Source organism: Piliocolobus tephrosceles, chromosome 16 (assembly GCF_002776525.5).
Source record: "Piliocolobus tephrosceles isolate RC106 chromosome 16, ASM277652v3, whole genome shotgun sequence".
In the NCBI taxonomy this organism is placed as follows: Eukaryota; Metazoa; Chordata; class Mammalia; order Primates; family Cercopithecidae; genus Piliocolobus; species Piliocolobus tephrosceles.
In genome coordinates, this window is record NC_045449.1 from 27,681,349 (window position 1) to 27,699,349 (window position 18,001).

Consider the following 18,001-nt stretch of genomic DNA (forward strand, 5'->3'; position numbering starts at 1 on the left):
CTTCATCCAAAAATTAACGAGCTGTGCCCGGAGAGATGCATGGTCTCACCCACTGTCACACAGCCACCGAGAGAAGAAGGGCGTGGGGCCAGGGCTCGCAACTCCCGGTGGGAGACTCTTCCATTTGTCACATTGGGCAAGTAACTTTTCCTTGTGTTAGTGGGTCATGAAGGCGAGACAGACAGGGAGGCTGGATGGCAGAACGGGACCAGAACCCTGAACCCCTGGTCTAGCCAGTGCTTTCTGAGCACCTGTGCATGAGGGGAAAGGTACAGCCACATTAGGCCTTTCTTCACTGCTTGAGGAGAGACTTTGAGTTGGGAGTGGTGGGGGCCGGGAGGGAAAGTAAAAGATTAGGTTAAAGGAACTGCTGCTATGGAACCAGCATGGTGCTAAGGATGAGGATTCTGCCTGAATAGGAAGCTCTCTTTCACACCTGGAGGCTGAAAAGGGCATGCCCCGCACCCATAACACCAAAAGGCACCTCCCAACCTCTCATTCCACCTCTAAGAAGTCATGGGGAGCAAGGCAGAGTGCCAGTGTGACCTCTGGGGGGCAAGGCAGGTCGGTTTGCTGGGGGTGAGGAGGCCACGAAGGCTTGTGTGTGGGAGGGAGGCCATGCTGGGCCCTGTGTCCAGCCCAAATTCACCGACGGGGTCAGCAGGGGTCAGGGTAGCAGACAGATCACAGGGGGACACAAAGTCCTCCTTGATGGTTTCCATGTCTGGGCAGCGTTCTCCAGGTCACGTGATTATGGTCCAGGGCAGCCTCCTTCAGAACATGGGCTGTGGCCCATCAGTGGGACTCAAAGACATTTACAAGGTGGTGAGCAATCATTAAAAAAATTTAGAGTAAACATATGGAGTATGCACAGTTTGTAAAGGTAAGTGTCGTTGCATAAAACTTTCCAGATACACAGTCTGCAGTTTTGACCTGGCAGGCCTTTCCTAGGCCCTGGAGGGAGAGAGACTTGGATGTGGAGAAAAGGCGGAAATAACTCAGCCATTTCCACAAGACCAGCTTTTAATATGACTGTGATTTGAAGCACGAATAAATAAACGCCAAAGAAAATGGAGAAACCAAACCAAACCTCAGAACATCAAAACTAAAAAAAAAAAAGCATAAAACGAAGCAAAACAAAACAAATCTCCATCAGACAAACATAAAAGTCCCCCTATCCCAGATAAAAAGAATCAGACTGTACAAGCTGTGTCACCGGGAGAGAAGAACGACATGGCCACCATGGGTGAACACATGAGCCCCCCGCCCGCTGGCTGCTGTGCCGCCGTCACAGGCTCTGGGGCGGAAGGGAGGTTGGCACAGGTCACCTTAGGCGCCAAAGCCCCATGGGCTAGCTTGGGGAAAAGGGAGTTTGTGGGCAGGTAAGAACCTTCACAAACGACACAAGAACTGAATGTAGCAGAGAGTCCCATGGGTTCCCTCTTGATTGTGCAGTTCTGATTCCAGGGTGGCCTCACGGTGACTTTGGACCTGGAATCTGGTCCCACTGCACGGGCAGCGGTGTGGACACTGGAAACCGCGTGGAGGAATGTCATGTACAAGACAGACGTGGAGGTGGCGCCATAAGAAGTCTGAGCATGCAGGTGCTTTATACATCTGGCAGTGAGATGTGATGGCAGGTTCATTCTTGGACAGTTCCAGAGTGTGACTCATCTCTCCTAAGAGGGACGCACGGCGGGGCCCAAGGACGCGTCCTGTTGGACGTGGCCAGAGCGAGGTCTAGGCAGCTAGTCTGCAATGTGTGCATAGGGGGCTCTTGCTTCTTTCCAGCATCAGGGGCCATTCCACCTGAGCTTGCTCTTCCTTGTCCTGGTCTTGGGCCTCAAGGTCTGTTTGGAGGGGGTGCTGGGTGGCTCGAGGGGTGTCAGCAGGCAATCTCCTCCAAGGTCCCCAGGGCCGTCTGCAGGGGCACGTTCACAGTGTGGCTGATGGTTTCAGAGTGGTTTGGCATTGTGTCACAAGTACTCTGGAAGGGAAGGGTTGGTGGGAGTTTATTATTCGCTCAGCATAACTTCATTGTGATGCCACCAGCTGCCCAGCCTAGGCCCTGGGAAAGGTGCTCCCCACTTCTGGGCTGCTCCTGCTCCAGACATCTGATAGGCTGGTTTACCATCTTGGGGGCATGAGGCTGAATGGAATCCTTACCATTGCACACTTGGGCACCCGCTATGGCAGTGAGAAGGCTCCCTGGTTTGATTGGCAGTTGGTTTGATCCCTCCTAAAGGTGCCCCTCATGTAACTGGACCTATATCTGAGTGGTCTCTAGCTTTGGGGCTGGATGGTCCTGAGTCTTGACCTCTCCCCTGGGGGCCTCCCTTGGAGTTACGGTGCAGGAAGTACAGCCCGTGGCTAGGCCTGGGGCAGGAAGGACCCATGGCTGAGGCCAAGCAGAAAGGGTAGAAGGCCTTAGAGCTTAGAACCAGAGCTGGTCAGTCCTTGGGTCAGTCCCCAAGGACTTTTAGGGTTAGGCTGGACCCAGAGAAACATAGCTGTGGGTCCCTAAGCAGGGAGGGGCTGAGCTGGCCACACGTGAATCTCCAGGGTGGTTCCCAGGCTACAGTGGGTGGCAGGCCGAAAGGGATTAGAGCAGGGACGGCTAGCCAGGAGGCTGTGCCAGGAATTTGGGGAAGATTTGATGGGGCCACCACTAGGGGAGGAGGAACAGGATGGAGAAGAGGCTGTCACACTGAGACCTTCTGAAGCAACGGGGGCTCTGAGGGTGCAAAGGGAACCACTGCCTAAGCACTTACTATAAACTAAGTGCTGTGCTGACTGCTTTGCCAGCAGGATCTCACTTAACTCAGATGACAGCCCCCTGCGGTCTGATCTGATGCAGATGCTTAGAGAGGTTAAATATGTAACTTGCCCCCAGGCACACAGCCAGGAAGCCGGAGCCTTGGGATCCAGCCAGGCCAGCTGAGGCCAGACCGGGGCCCCTTCCACACTGCCCTTCCCCTCCCCACTTCTGCTCCGCAGAGGTTGCAGGGGACCAGAGGATCAAAGCAAGATTTGTAGACAGTGTGTGGAACAGAAATGGAATCCATATAGGGGGAACGGGCTGGGATCCATTTTGGATTTGTTGATACTAAGTGGGTGGTGGTCACTCAGTGGGCACCGTTTTCCAGGGCTGGAGGTGCTGATTTGGGGCACAAGGCTGGATGGGGAAAGCTGGCAACATCTGCACCCATCAGCCAAGGCCTGAGCCCAGGAGTAGACTGAGTTTGGGAAGGAGAATGACAAAACAGCCATAGAGGGGCTGCTCCTCGGGCTATAGGAAAGAGGCAGAGTAAGGCAGTGGTTAGAAGTGCTTGGAGGGCAGCTCTGACACTCAGCAGCTGTGGGACTTTGGTCTCTGTGCCTTCACCGCCTCAAATACAAAGTGCCTGACAGTGCCTGACACGTACCAGGCACACAATAGTCATTAGCTATAATGGGCACTATTGCTACTTCCAACTTCATGGGGTTCCATACTCTATCCATTTCGAAAGGGATGGAGAGCCAGTGACGCTCTGCTTGTACGTTGCCACCACTGGGGAATAAAGGAATAGACGTACAGAGCCTGTCCACTTCTCCCCCTGCTGTGAGATGAGGGGAGCAGCTGTCTGCCTGAGAGGAGCTGGATTGGGCCAGGCAGGTCCTATGCTTGGAAGCACCTCCTGGTGTCTGCTGCATCCATACTGGCTTCTGGGATGAGTCTCAGAGAGAGGCTCGAGGCTCGGCTGGAGTGTCCTTGGATTTGGGAAGTGACAGCATGTCCCAAGCCATGGAAAGGTGTGCAGTGAGTCACATCTTTCCTGCCTGGCCCCAGTATCTGGTTTCCTACTGCTGGTACAAGCCAGAGCAGCAGAGCAACTTCCAATCAGTGAGCTGTTCTTACCACATTCTCATCGTGGCTCCCTTCGTCCTCCTCTTTGCCAAGCAGGTCTAATAGCTTCTCTTTGATCAGCTGCAAGAAAAGCAGGAAGGGGTTGGTCAGGCTGGGAGGAGGGTGTGGAGATAGAAGGGACCTCCCTCCATTGGGCCCTGCTGGGGCTGGCAGCTGCCCGGGCTGTGGCTGGACATACCGTAGCACAAGGCCAGCCTGGCAGCCAGCTCCAGGTGTCTGTCTGTCTCAACTCAGCCTTTTGGCTGAAATGGGATTTTGTTGCAGGAGATGGAGCTTGGAAGAGGTAATGGCGGGTCCTGCTTCACAGCGTGGACTGCTGTCTTTGGGGCTGGTGAGTGTTAGTAAGTGGTGTGTGCTGGTACGCTGGCTCCCTGTCTGTCCTCAGGAGCAGCCTGGGACCCCCTTTCTGTGGCTGGGGGACAAGATTATTATTCACTTTCTAGGCCTGACTCTGCACACAATTCAGAAGACCAAGACGTGCCTGAGTTCATAACATTTTACTCCTAGCAATAAAGGGTAGTTCTTAAATCTGTTACCTGGTGTGATTCAATTGCCATAACTGCGTACAGTTTTTCACAAAAGTCAATAAACAAAGCAGAATAAAATCTGGCCAGGGGAACTGATGTGGTTTTGGAGTCACTGTGCTGAGAGGCATGAGATTCTCCAGAGGAGCCTGGTCACTGGGGCATGACTCCCCACTGTGGTTCCGAGCAGCCTTTGGTCACGAACAGCCCCCTGTGAGAGGCAGAATATGGTTCTACAGGCTCCTGTCTACTGTTCCGGTTTGGGGGAATTCACAGGTCCAGGCATCCTTGGAAGTTCTGGAGCCATTGCCTTTTTTAGGGGTGCATGTTGGAGGTGAAGTGCATTGCCCATCTCACAGCCAGGGGGATGAAGCCTCCAAGGGAACACCCGTCAAAACAGAGCCTGGGATAGTGGCATCCACAGGCTCGCTCTCAGAGAGATGCAGGTGAGAAGGCTGACCAGCTCCAGGAACCCTCAGTGCCAGAGAAGCGTTCAGAGGCCTCTTTCCAGTCATTGCTTGAGGAAGACATCTCCCCAGACTGTTAACAGCCGGGGCGGCTGGCGTGCCCTGCTGTCTTCTTGCTCAGGATTGGTGAGAACTGCTGGGAAGTGCCCCCTTCCCTAAGACTGGCTGGGCCATGGAGAACATGACTCAGGCGATGGGCCACCTACAGGGCAGGTGTGTGTGTGTGGGGGGAGTATGTGTGCAGGCGTGGACATGCCCACCACCTCCAGCCCAGCTTCAGGAAGGGCTCGGAGCTGGCCTCAGCACAGTCTGGCCTAACTTCCGCTCATCCCTCCCCATCCTTCCCTGCCAGTGTAGATGGCCCAGTGCTGTTCCAGCTCCCAGAGGACAGGCCTGTGTTTCTCTTATATCCACCGCCCCCCAATAAACTCCCATCCCCTTGCCCCACGGTGCCTGGGCTTCAGTGATCGACTCTATCAGTGGACAGGAGGGGAAGCAGACTCTGCATGGAGACAGGCACCGCCTTCCTTCTACCGTGTTTCTGAACCTGGGGCACCATGAGGGCACCAGCAAGCGGTCATTTCCCTGCAGGGAATCCCAACTCTTACCTCATAAATATAATCAAAGAGCTCTAGTATTGTAAGGATACTAGCACCAATGAACAATCCCATCTGACCACCAATATCACCTGGAGAGAGAGGGAAAAGACCAAAGCTTTGCTTTTATGCAGCTTCCAGGAAGGGTGAACAGACTGAGATGCAACCCAGACCTTCTGAATGGCGCCCCCTCCACGGGGAGCTTGGGCCTTGTTGTGGGAGGTCCAGGCCTTTGGCAGCTCCTTCCCTCACCGCACAGCTCTGAGAGCCACTGTTTTTCAGCATTCAGTAGGGTCAGGGACTAAGCTGATGGCTTATTGGAAGGGCTTAGACTAGATCTCGTGACCCACAGTGCTAACGGATTTGCTCGGTTACACTCAGAACCACACCAATTGGGTCCTGCTTTGACTCTGGGCTGGGAATAGGGAGAATAGAGCGCTAGGAAGTGTGTGGACTGGTGGCAGGTGCCCTGGGTGGGAGTCTTGGGAGGAGGAGATGCCCCCCACCAATCCAATCACGGCATGGGCTTCAGGGCTACCTTGGGGCACCTCCCACCCTTGGGATAAGGTCATAGGTGTCTCCTTTCTCCCCCATCCAAAAGTTAGTGTGCAATTTTGACTCTTTCTAGAGCTGAGGTTCTTACTCTGGGGTTTATAGGCCCCCATTGTTCAAAGTTTTTCTGCATTTGTTTTCAGATCCCCCTACATCCAACTCTCCTGGAAGAACTGTAATCAGCGTTGCTGCCTGGATATACCTAGGCCAATAGTGTCAGAGACTCTGGGGTTGGGGTCTGGATGTCAGGATTTTTAAGTTTCTGCTGGGGGTGAAGTGCGTTCTCAGGCCCACCAGAGTTTGAGAACCACTTTCCTGGGAGTAGTTCAGATGGCTGGAGACTCTCCTGAAATTGAATGTGAAATGTGTGTGCTTGGGCATTTGTAGCAGGAGAGTCCATAGCTATTATCAGTTTTTAACAGGGGTTCTGAGTCCCCAAAAGCTTAAGATGCTTTGCTGCAGAGGCAGTGTGGCAGAGCCGAGGGCTCTGAGGCTCTGAGTCCAGAGAGTGGCCACCAACTGGCTGTGTAGCTTTCATAAGCCCTGACCTTCTGAGGAGCTTTGCCTCCAAAGGACATTTGGTGGTGGTGGCAGGATGGAGGGGATTGGATGAGATGAACTATGAAGTTCTTTCTAGGCCTAATCTCTAAGACTCTCGGTCTCTGGAAAGCGGGGCAGGAATTGGGGTTGGGGGGCAGAGTTCAGGGTGGCTGGTCAGGTCTCTTGGAGATGCCAGGTTGACCTCTTGGCCTGAGAACTCTCTGGTGGGCAGATCTGCCCCACTCCTTCTCAGCTTATGGCTGGGTGGGGTCCCGCGCCCATGTGCTCAGGTGAACCACAGAGATAGTGGGGAGAGGGCTCTTCCCAGTGGAACTTGGTGCTGGGCTCAAAATGGCTCAAAAAGGCTCTCCCTCATTCCTTTCCCATCACCGCTCCCTCTCATGTCTTTAATGGAGGCTTCTTGGAGACTGTGTTCTAATGGATGTGTATGTCAGGTGGGAGGCATGTGATGTGCACGTGCAGTGTGAGTCTGTAGTGGTAGAGTGCGGGCTATGTGCCAGGGTCCAGGGTGTGTGCACATATTTGTATAAAAGCAGGCAGGAGGTCTGGCTGTCCATGGTTTTATGTAGGTGGCTCTCCCTGTCTATTTTAGGCACTCTGAGTGTGTCTAAGTGTGTGTGAGTGTGGGTCTGTGGAGGTGAGCAGAGTGTGTCTGAGTGTGTAGAGCATGTGCAGTGTGGGTGTGTTTGTGCGTGTATTTGGGGCCGTGTGGGGGCTGTGTACATGGGTGTGTCTCTGTAGCTGTGGGACTGGCACGTGGGGCTGCAGAGGTGTGCATTTGTGTGTGTGGTCCTGGACCACCGTGGGTGCATGAACCTGTAGGTTTGGTGCGTGTGTGTGCAGACTGGGATGGGGTATACTGTGGGCAGTGTGAACGCTGTGTAGCGTGCATGTGCATGGACACCAGGGGGTGAGAAAGGGCCATGCGGTGTTGAGAGAAGGGCCTGATGACTGAGGGTTTGCAAGCGGCACACGCTGTCATCACAGGAGTTCCAGATGGCAGCATGAGCTCCTCAGCCGGCTATTCTGGGTGGGAACACGATCGATGCTGGGAACAAGCTCATATCTGATGCAGACACGACAGATTCAGAGCTCAGGCCCTTCTTGCTCTCTCTGTCTCTCTCTCTCTCTCTGTGTGTGTGTGTGTGTGTGAGAGAGAGAGAGAGAGAGAGAAAGAAAGAGACACACATAGAGAGAGCAGAGAGACAGAGAAAGACTGTGAGCCTATGCTGGGGGAGGGCAGGGGGTAGGGAGAGGCCTGTCCTGGGTCCTCTTTATGGAAATAAAGGGCAAGGCCAGCACAGGGGTGAGTGAGGGGGTCTATGTTTCTGGTGGGGCCAAGGGCATGAGTCTCTTGGCTCAGTACCTTTGGTCACAATGACTTCTGAGGCCGAGTGACAACCACTTTAACCCAGCTGGGACCGAGCTATGATGGGGAGTCCCCAGCCTCCTGGAGAAAGTGTAGAAATGCTTAGCCAGCCCCTGGACACAGCAGCTGAGCCCTGGGTCCCTGGCATGGTGACTGTCCAGGTGCCAGGAACTACTATTTATGGACCTTTTCTGGGCTAGGGGCTTATCACATTTAATCATCACAACAAGCTCATAAAGTGGGTTTTATTAAACCCATCTTGGAGATGAGGAACCTGAGGTTCAGCAAGGTAAAGTTACTTGTCCATATCCTCATAGCTGGTGTGAGAAGCCAGGCAGTAAGTACCTGCCCCTTCCAAAATGCTAACGTCACCTGGTTCAGCTCATGGAGACGACAGCTATGCACAGGCATCAGATCCTTTCTTGAGAGTGAGTGGGAGCTGAGAGAAGCGCTCGAGAGTCAAGTCCTTTAACTGTGCACTCTTAGGGGTCTTGTGAGTTTTGGGTTGGGCTGGGGTAGGATGGAAATTAGCTCCCTGTATCCATCATATGCCACTGGGGCCAGGGAGCTCATGCGAACTTGTATGGGGTGGCAGCAGGTTTGTAGATACCTGGGGAGAGTGACCCTTCATTTGTGTTTGACAAATGACTCTTAGTCCAGGGGACAACACCTGGCCTTCTGGATGCAGCAACGTTGCTTTTGGGGTGAAGCTCCATCAGGGCCCTTACCTCCCAGGTCCCACCTGGGACCGCCCACAGTTCAGCCTTCCCTCCTTCTCTCTTTCTGATACCTCTTCCCCCTCGCCATGGCCCCAGGATCCTGACTGCAACCTGGGGCAGAAGACCATGAATTCTAGGAGTGCAGGGCTGGAAAGGCCCAGAGGCCTTTAGGCTGACCCTCCTCATTGCATAGATAGGGAAAATGAAGCCAAGATTGGGGAATAAATCGGGCCTGAAATTCCACCCCACTGGGGTTCTTTCCATTCTGGGAGAGGAGCAGTGCAAGGAAAGAGGGAGCAATTGTTAGTAAATTAAAAGGTTAGACTCCTCCAAGGCTGTGTCTGTCTGCTTGCCTCCCATCCACCTGTGCATCCTCCCTCCCTCCCACCCTCTATGAGATGTGGAAATTTGTGCAATAGACACCAACTTACCAAGTAAGGCAGCAACTTCATACGCCTTCTTCTGTTCAATTGTCTCATAATTGAGAGCTTCAAAAAATATATCCAGAACAAGGATGTTCTCTCTGCAGAGACAACAGTCAGTACCATACATGGTTAGAGCTATCAGCATTCACAGGGAGCATCTAATACAGCTTTCCCACGGAAAGATGGAGAAACGGAGACCCAGGAAGTGAGGCAGCTTGCCCGAAGTTAGAGCTGGTTAGTGGCAGAGCTGCGGCTTCAAGTCAAGAAGCCTGACTCCCAGCCCAGTTCTGGAGGCCTACATCAGCTACCTCCTTTTGTTCCTTATTTCTGTCTCCCTGCTTTCTGTTTGCACCCTTTGCAGGAGTCCCAGGCCTCTGCACCTCCAAAGGGCCTGCCTGGTCCTCACCATGAAAGTGAGTTTCAGTAATCTCTTGACATGGCTTGCCTTGGCTAGGGTGCCTGCTCCAGCTGACTTCATGGGTAGCCCCTGCCCACTCCTGAGACCTCCTAAATTCCCTCTGGGATTTATAACAAGCTCCTCCTGGTGGGAGGCCCTGCTCTGGCATTGTCGAGTCAATTGCTGAAGTCAGGGAAGGTTTGTAGGGAGCAAACTTGTATCTGCCTGGGGGGTGTTCTGGCAGAAGCATGGCGGCTTGCTTTGCTCCTTTGGGCAGGTGTGTGAGTAAGACACATCTTGGCAGTAAAAGTTGTTACTGCCTGCAGACTGTGCCAAGCAGCAGGGCCTGGCATCTCCTACAATTCCCGTCTCCTCCAATGTGCTCACAATGCCTTCAGTGCCCCTTGTTCTCAACCCACTGAGCAAAAGCTGGCCGAGGATGGGGGTCTGGGGACAGTGTTGGCAAGAGGGAGGGGCTGGCAAAGAGAGGAGCAGATTCTTCTTTCCGTGAGCAGGGCAGCTGTTCAAAGTATCACCCTCTCTTGCTTGGCTTGCCACAGCTGCTTCCTAACAATTCCCTTCTTCCCATCTGCCTTTCCCCTGTCTTCTCTATCGCCGCCTGAAGGATCTTTCTAAAACTGCTAAATTGATTCAAATTAAATAAAATTGCAGTTCCACTCCCCAGTCACAGGCTGCATTTCAAATGCTCGTCGGCCACATGTGGCTAGCAGCAACCCCACTGGGCACTGCAGACACAGAACATTTCCATCATTGCACAGTATTTGACCTACTGGGGAGCAGTGGTCGAAAATGCAAATTTGAGTCTGTCACTCACCTCTGAAAGCTCTTCAGTGGATCCCTATTCTGTTAGGATAAAGCCCACTCCCTGCGCCCGCTCAGCTCAGCCTACAAGACCCTCTTGCTCTGACACATCCATGCTCCCCTTTGAAGTTTTCTCTTCTGCCCTGTGCTATGGTCTCTGCTGAGCCTCTGCTTAGGACACCCACTTCTCTCATGCTTCCATTCATTTATTCTGTTAAAACACATTGTTTTGAGTGCCAACTCTGTGCCGTACGCTCCACTAGTATTTGGCAGACAACAGAGAACAAAAAAGATAGTTTCCTGCCCTCAGGGGGCTTTCAGTCTAGTGGGGCAGACAGGAAACACAACATGAATATGTAATTACATGCTGTAGTGTTATAAAGGAAAACACCAGAGGACTTTGAGAGAAAAATAACAGGAGTGCACCTCATCTAGATGCCTGAGATAACTTCAGTTTTATTTTTATTTTTGTTTTATATTTGTTTTAGAGACAGGGTCTAACTATGTTGCCCGGGCTGAGCTTGAACTCCTGGCCTGAAGCAATCCTCCTGCTTTGGCCTCCCAAAACATTGGGATTACAGGCATAAGCCACCATGTCTGGCTGGAGATGACATTTAATTGGAGACCCGCTTAAGGAGGAAGCAGTTAGGTGGAGGGCGGGAGGAAAAGAATCTTAGGCAGAGGGAATAGAATGTGCAAGTTCTGCCTGGAAAACTATACATCCTTTAAAAAAATCTCTGGGCCGGGCGAGGTGGCTCACGCCTGTAATCCCAGCACTTTAGGAGGCCGAGGTGGTGGATCACGAGGTCAGGAGATCGAGACCATCCTGGCTAATACACAGTGAAACCCCATGTCTACTAAAAATACAAAAAATTAGCCGGGCGTGGTGGCGGGCGCCTGTAGTTCCAGTTACTCATGAGGCTGAGGCAGGAGAACAGTGTGAACCTGGAAAGTGGACTTTGCAGTGAGCCGAGATCGCACCATGGCACTCCAGCCTGGGCGACAGAGTGAGACTCCATCTCAAAAAAAAAAAAATCTCTGAAGCTTTCCCTGATGTCACCTCTTTGCAAGCTGCAGCTAACCCATCATTCTCTCCTTCCATATGCATCCCCCTATGATAGCCAAAGTCACCCTATATGCCATTCAGTGTGTACTTGTCTCTCCGTAAGACTGCAAGCTCCTTAAGGGCAGGGGCTGTGTCTTACTTATCTTTGTCTTTGTAGTCTGAGCATGAAGCAGAGCTTGACACACAGAGGGTGCTCAATGAATGTTTGCTGACTTGAACCAAATGCTTATATCTGCTTTCCTCCTTGATTGCCTCCAATCTCCTCCTTATCCATTTCCCCCTTCCTCCTGCCTACCATGCCCACTAAACTTACGAGATATATTTTTCTGATTTGTTAAATTTCTTCTCAAGGTACTTGGCTGATGTCTTGCTGGGGATCTTCACCATGGAGAGCTCTTTGTTGTAGCGGGTCAGGTTGCAGGGTGTCCTGCAGAGACAGTAATTGCTGTCCTTTTCCGCCAGCAGACCTGGAGGGGAGAGCGAGGTGGGGCTTAGTCAGGTGTGGGGACTGGGATTTCTAAGGGTCCAGAGTACCTGGATTCTAGCAGCTGAAAAGTGAGCTGGGAAGGGGTGCTGGTCTGGGGAAAGTGAGGGGCGGGGATTGTGGAGAGAGGGGAACTGGGCTTTTGCTGTAGGTTGATCTTGTTTTCCTTTTGCTTCCTTTAACTGTCATGTCACTCTAAACATTATTGAAATGTGACCACTTTTGCAGAGGTCTCCAAGAGAGTCCTGTTGCCCTCAGCTTCCCGTGGCTTTCTTCCCTAGCCTCAGTATTCTCATCCACAGAGTGGGCCACCATCAAAGCAAATGTGGGAGACTGTTTTACCTGAAACCCAGGGCTCTGTGCTAATCCTGCCGGGGCTCCCTCATAGCCAGTGCCCACCTCCTCTGCCTGGTGGGTTAGGATGCAGGCAAAGATCCTTCATTCCTTTCCCTGGAGGCAACTCCCTGCATCTGGAACCCTTCCTGCTCTCTCCTCTCTTCTTCCAATTAGACATAACGTTTAAGGCATCATTTCCCTCTGACAAAGACTTTCTTCCTGATCAAACTTAGCCAGGGTCTTCAGAGCCCTGTTCTCGACTAGGCCTTGACCTTGGCCCTCATCCGTGCTGGGCCTGCCTAGCCCAGTTTTAGCAAGAATCCTGCTAAACTGAGTTTAGACAGAATCCCCCACCCTTGATACCTGGTCAGCCTGGCCTGCCGTCAGCAGATTTCCCCCTACCTTTGAGGTTTTCTCTGGGTAATTTTACACCTACTGAGCCCTCGCTCTGCTTGATGGCCATGAATCTCCAGCTGTCTTGGCTGTAGTCTGAGTTGAGTCCCATCTCTTTCCCCTATTGTGATACTCTTGACACCTGTTGCAATTCCCCTGAATAAAGACTTCCTTACCATTTTAACTAGCGTCAGAGTGATTTTTTCTTTAACACCTCCTTCCCTTTTTCCTCTAGCCACCTCAGTGTTTCAGGCTACCCTGGGTTTTGCTGAGTCTTTGCACACATCAGAAGTCCCTCCCTCCCCTCTCAGCCCGGCCTCCCTCTCTAGTCCTCCTGGAGGTATCCAGACCTGAGGCCAACACTGCCTCACTTAGCTCCAGCAAGTGCAGATGCTGAACGAACTTGAGTGCACATTGTTTAAGAAGTCTGCTTGTCTTGACTGTAAGCCATTTCCTGTGTCCAGAGAGAGGCGAGCATGCAGAGTGGGCCTAGCTTTGGGGTGGCAGCTTGTTTGTGCACTCTCTCTCCCTCCTAGTTTTCCAGCTGGGGAACCAGCAGAGTTCTTCCAACTGGCAGACCCCCAGCAGGCCCCTTGGGGAGGAGGAAGGAGTGTGCTCTGTGTTTTCCATTTGCACACATGCAATGCAAACCTGACCTTACCTCCCCAGCCCTCCTCCACCTCCCCCAGGCTCAATGGAGCAGAAGAAAGATGTGACTTCAGAATCACCTTGGCCTCCCCACGTAGACACCATCAGGTTGTGTGAGGGGAGGTATTGCCAAGCTTCTCTGGTGCCCACCTGGCTGCCCACTGTCTATCCTCTCTCCACCTCTGTCCTCTCCCCTGCTTTCCTTAGCACCCTCCGTTTCCCTTGAAACCTACTCCTTCTCCATCTTTACCTTCCATACCTCCTTTCTCTTCCCAGTTCCATTTCCAGCCCTCATCCTCTTGCACCAATTCCCTCCCCAATCTTCTCTTCTTCCTCCTCTCCATCTCCCTCTCCCATCTCTGCAGCAACTCCACTCGGCCAGCCGCTTTCTTCTCATCCTCTCTCTATTCCTTCTTCCGCTTGATCTTTTCCCACATCCAGATGATCTCCTGGATCTCAGTCTCAGGCCCCCTGCCCCCATGATTCCATCTGTCTCCTGAGTACTGACCTAGGGCAGGCTCTGCACACTCCTTGTGCTGCTCAGGGGTACAGAAAGGGGCATCCCCTGCAAAGAAGAAACACCAGACGGAGTTACTCAGGCAGGAACATTCATGTCAGCAACACCTCCTCTGCTTTGGGCTTAGGGAAGGGAGTGCCTCCTGGCAGTTGAAGGGGCAGCGGCCTGCCAGTGGGCAGTTCGAAGAGAGTCTTGGATCAGAGTGCACCCCAAAGCTGGAAGGCTGGCTTCTGATCTGCTATGTAAGCTTGGGCAGGCTGTTCACCTCGTTGAGCAGGAGGCAGTAGGATCTGTATGGCTAACTTCTCCCATGTTTCTCTGTAGGTCCAGCCAGCTCCTGTTGGTGACAGGTGAGCTCGCCTTGAGAATTGAGACTAGGGAGGTGGTGGTAAGCACCTTGTAAGCCTGGCTATACATCATCTTCTTTAACCCATACAGGCACCCTTTGAAGTCAGAAGTACTATATCTGTTTTACCCACGAGAATTTTGAGGCTTAAGCATCTTACCTTCCCAGGACACCAAGCCTAGTAGTGATGGAGGTGGGCCTTGAACAGAGGTCAGTCTGATCCAGAGCCTAGAGCTCTTCTCAGCACAACCACACTGCTCTATGGGAACAACGGTTGCCTTGTGTTTCTTCATTGCTTTACTCATAATTCCACGTTAGTCACTGAGATGTCAGTATTAGTGTCATGGGTGTGATTGACACCTCTACTGCTTGCCTTTGGCTAAGTTGGTGAGGAAAACCTCACTGGCTGGTGGCCTAGTCTGAGCATCAGGTGAATAATATTCCCCATTGCTGGATTCTCCTTGCTGGGCTCTCTTTGTAGAAACCCAGGATCTTTTTTCTTTCTTTTACCAAGTGCTAAAGTCCACCATAATGTTTTTTCCTTATCACTTCCCCAAAATCCTTTTTCAGAGCTGAAGAGTTAATAAACTTTCTCCTTTCCAAAAACAACAGCTTGACATGTTTCCCTGTTTGCTCTGCCTTCTAGGAAGCTCAGAGGCCATTTTATTTTACTATTATTTAAAACATACGAATTTATTATTATGTTACAACTTAGTAGGTCAGAAGTTAGGTATCGGTCTCATTGGTCCAGAATCAAGGTGTTGGGTGGCTTTTTGGAGGCTGTAGGGGAGAATTCATTTCCTCGCCTTTCTCAGCTTCCAAAGACCATCCCTACATTCATTGGCCACCCACATGCATCGACTACCCACATTCTTCCATCTTCAAAGTGAACAAGTTTGCATCTCTCTGACCCTTCTTTCATAGTCACTTCTCCTTCTGACCCTAGCTGGAAAAGGGGGATTGATTTTGAGGACTCTGATTAGATTTGGGCCCACCTAGATAATCTCCCCCACTTAAAGTTGGTAACCTTAATCATTTTGGCAAAGTCCCTTTTGACAGAGGCAATTTTAAAGATCAGTAATTTAAATCTTAGATTACTAAGGAAATTGCTGATAACTAATGAAATAATTCAGAATGTGGCAATGAGGATGTTCATTTCAGCATGGATTATAACAGAAAACAATTGGTAATGAACCAAATGTCCAGTATAAGGATTTAGTTAAGTAAAATTGAATAAAGTATGATATAACCATGAAATAACAGCTACTAAATACAATAACAACATTCCTGGCACATAGTAAGTCTTCAGTCAACATGACTTTTGGTGCCCTCTTCCAATATGCTAAATAACAACCACTGACTTTTATAGTTTACAAAACATTTTTATATCCTACCCTAATTTTCCCGTTGTAACAGCTAATATTGTGTTTTAAAGACCATAAACGTGAGAACAGAGAGGTTTAGTAAACAGGTCACACAGTAACTGAGCGGAAGAGCCTAAATTAGAAACCAAGGCTCCATTCATGTGTCCTGGCTGCAACACCACGCTCTTCCTCCCCAGATCAGCTTTCCACTTTGCACTTCAGCTTCTGGTATGCCAACTGCATGAGATGGCCACATGCATTGTTAGTGTGGCAACAGAGGTGTCATTACATGCACATTTATTTGCTGGCTAATGGACTATTCCCTCATTTGAAGGAGTGCTAGACATTTGGACACAAAAAGGGAAACATCTGGATGAAAGAAAGAAACATCTGGATGCTCAAACACGTACTACACGAGCTGTAAGAATTGCAAGCGTCCAGTTATCTGGACACTAAACTCTCAGAGGTAAGAGCAGCAGACAATTGGCAAACATTGAACACTGGGATGGACATTCCCCCAACACTGGGTGCTTCTGGATAGCAGGATGCTGTCTTGGTTGCTGGACTAGAAGTTTCCACCTGCCCTCTAAATAGGCACCAAATAACAGAGTCTTCCCAGAACATCATCCTTTTGGATCCTAGCAAAGTGGGTGAAGTGTTTCCCATTAGGATGAGAAATGCAAGGCGGGTCCCAGGCAGATCCCAGGGGCCCTGTGGCCACCCTGCCCTGGCACTGACCTGGCATGTGAACCATGCGGCAGTTGCAATTTTCCACGATGTAGCGGGTCTCACAGTCAATCCTACAGGCGGTGATACTGTAAACAGGAAAAAAGTCGAGGCCCATCTCTGAGGATCGGCACTCACCCCACGGTGGGGGCAGGTATGTGAGCTGCAAGACAGGAAGGATTGGGCGGTAGTCAGCCTCAACAGACTCAGTAACTCCTTCATTTACTTACTCAATCAAAAAACAATTATTTAAGCATTTAAATACCATTAACTTTATAGATCTTCAACATCTGGCTCCAACACTAGTTTACTTACCTTATCTTAATTTTTTATTTTTTTTCTTAGAGACAAAGTTTCACCATGTTGCCCAGGCTGGCTTTGAACTCCTGGTTCAAGCGATCCTCCTGTCTCAGCCTCTCTAGTAGCTGAGACTACAGGGGCACACCATCAGGCCCCACCCTAACTTAGCTTCTATAACCTTCTTTAAATGTGGTTCTCCTGAGAGTCTCTTAACCCCATCATGTCTTCCCACTCCCACATTTTGTCATCTTGCATCTCTTGGAAAGACCCAACTAAATTCCACCCTCTTGGTTTGAAACATTAAAATCCCAGACCTAGACCTGAAGGACAAAACCCAGAGGAAGATTCAGAATGAAATGGCTCTAGGCACTATCCTTGTTATTTACAGTCCTGGGCTTGGACTAGAGAGACTCCCCAGGTCATGCTGTAGACGGCATCTTTTCCCTTTGAAGAAAATTACACTCCTATTCTCAGAGGTCCAGCGATCATAAATGTTCTCCTAGCATCTATGGTACTTGCCTAGTGGGAATGGGAAGGGTGAAGGATGAGGGAAATAATGGTTGTTGAGCATTTTCTAGGTGTTAAGTCCTTTATATCCATTTTTTAAGATTAAAGAATAAAAACACAATAAAATGTGCAAACATTAAGTACACTATTCAATATATTCTAAAAATGTGTTCACCCATGTAACCAGCACACTAACCAAGATAGAGGACATTTTAAATCACCCTAGAAAGTTCATTTCTGTTCCTGTCCAATCAGTCCCCAACCTACCTGGGTAATCATGGTTATGAATTCTCTCACCATAGGTTGGCTTTGCCTGTTCTCAAACTTCATATAAATGAAAGCTTACCCTATGTACTCTTTTGCATCTAGCTTCTTTCACTCAGCATGATGTCGTTGAGGTTCATCTACATGGTTGTTTGCCCCAGGAGTTCTTTCCTTTTTATTGCTGAATAGTTTTCCAGCATTATGTATGACTACACTTCAATTTGCTTATCCATTCACTTGATCATGGGCGTTTGGATTGTTTCCAGTTTTTGGTAATCATGAGAAAACTCCTATGAATATTTATACATAAGTCATTTTGTAGGCATATGTTTTAATTTCTCTTGAGTAAATGGCTAGCAGTGGAATAGCTGGTTTGTAAGATAGGTATAGGCACAGCCTTATACGAAACTGCCCAACTGTTATCCAAAGTGGTTCTTCTATTTTATATTTCCACCAGTAGTGTCTGAGAATTCTCATTACTCTATGTTCATGCCAAATCTTGACTTCATCCACCTTTTTGATTTTAGCCATTTTTGTAGGTATGTAGTTGTGTCTCACTTGTATTTGCGGTTCCCTGATGGATGATTTTGAGCACAATTTTATGTGTTTATTGACCATTCATATATAATATTTTGTGAAATGTCTGAGTTTTTTTGTCCACTAAAAATTATTATTTTTTTACTTTTACTTTTGGGTTGTAAGAGTTGTTCG

General features: G+C 50.2%; 1 protein-coding gene across 3 annotated transcripts in view; it reads right to left on the minus strand.

Moving 5' to 3' along the window:
• Nucleotides 1–1,005: 1,005 nt before the first annotated feature.
• The window catches only part of ASIC2 (acid sensing ion channel subunit 2), a 790,972-nt gene continuing 773,976 nt past the window's right edge, over nt 1,006–18,001 (minus strand). For 2 of the 3 annotated variants that reach the window (XM_031934384.1, XM_023182887.1), the window contains exons 4-10: nt 16,232–16,382; nt 13,775–13,831; nt 11,719–11,872; nt 9,127–9,218; nt 5,507–5,586; nt 3,899–3,967; nt 1,006–1,987 (exon numbers count right to left, since the gene is read on the minus strand). In XM_031934384.1, coding sequence (XP_031790244.1) covers nt 1,886–1,987; nt 3,899–3,967; nt 5,507–5,586; nt 9,127–9,218; nt 11,719–11,872; nt 13,775–13,831; nt 16,232–16,382 — 705 coding nt within the window. In that variant the 3' untranslated portion in view covers nt 1,006–1,885. The remainder of the gene's footprint in view (nt 1,988–3,898; nt 3,968–5,506; nt 5,587–9,126; nt 9,219–11,718; nt 11,873–13,774; nt 13,832–16,231; nt 16,383–18,001) is intronic. The other variant, XM_031934385.1, reaches the window with a different exon arrangement.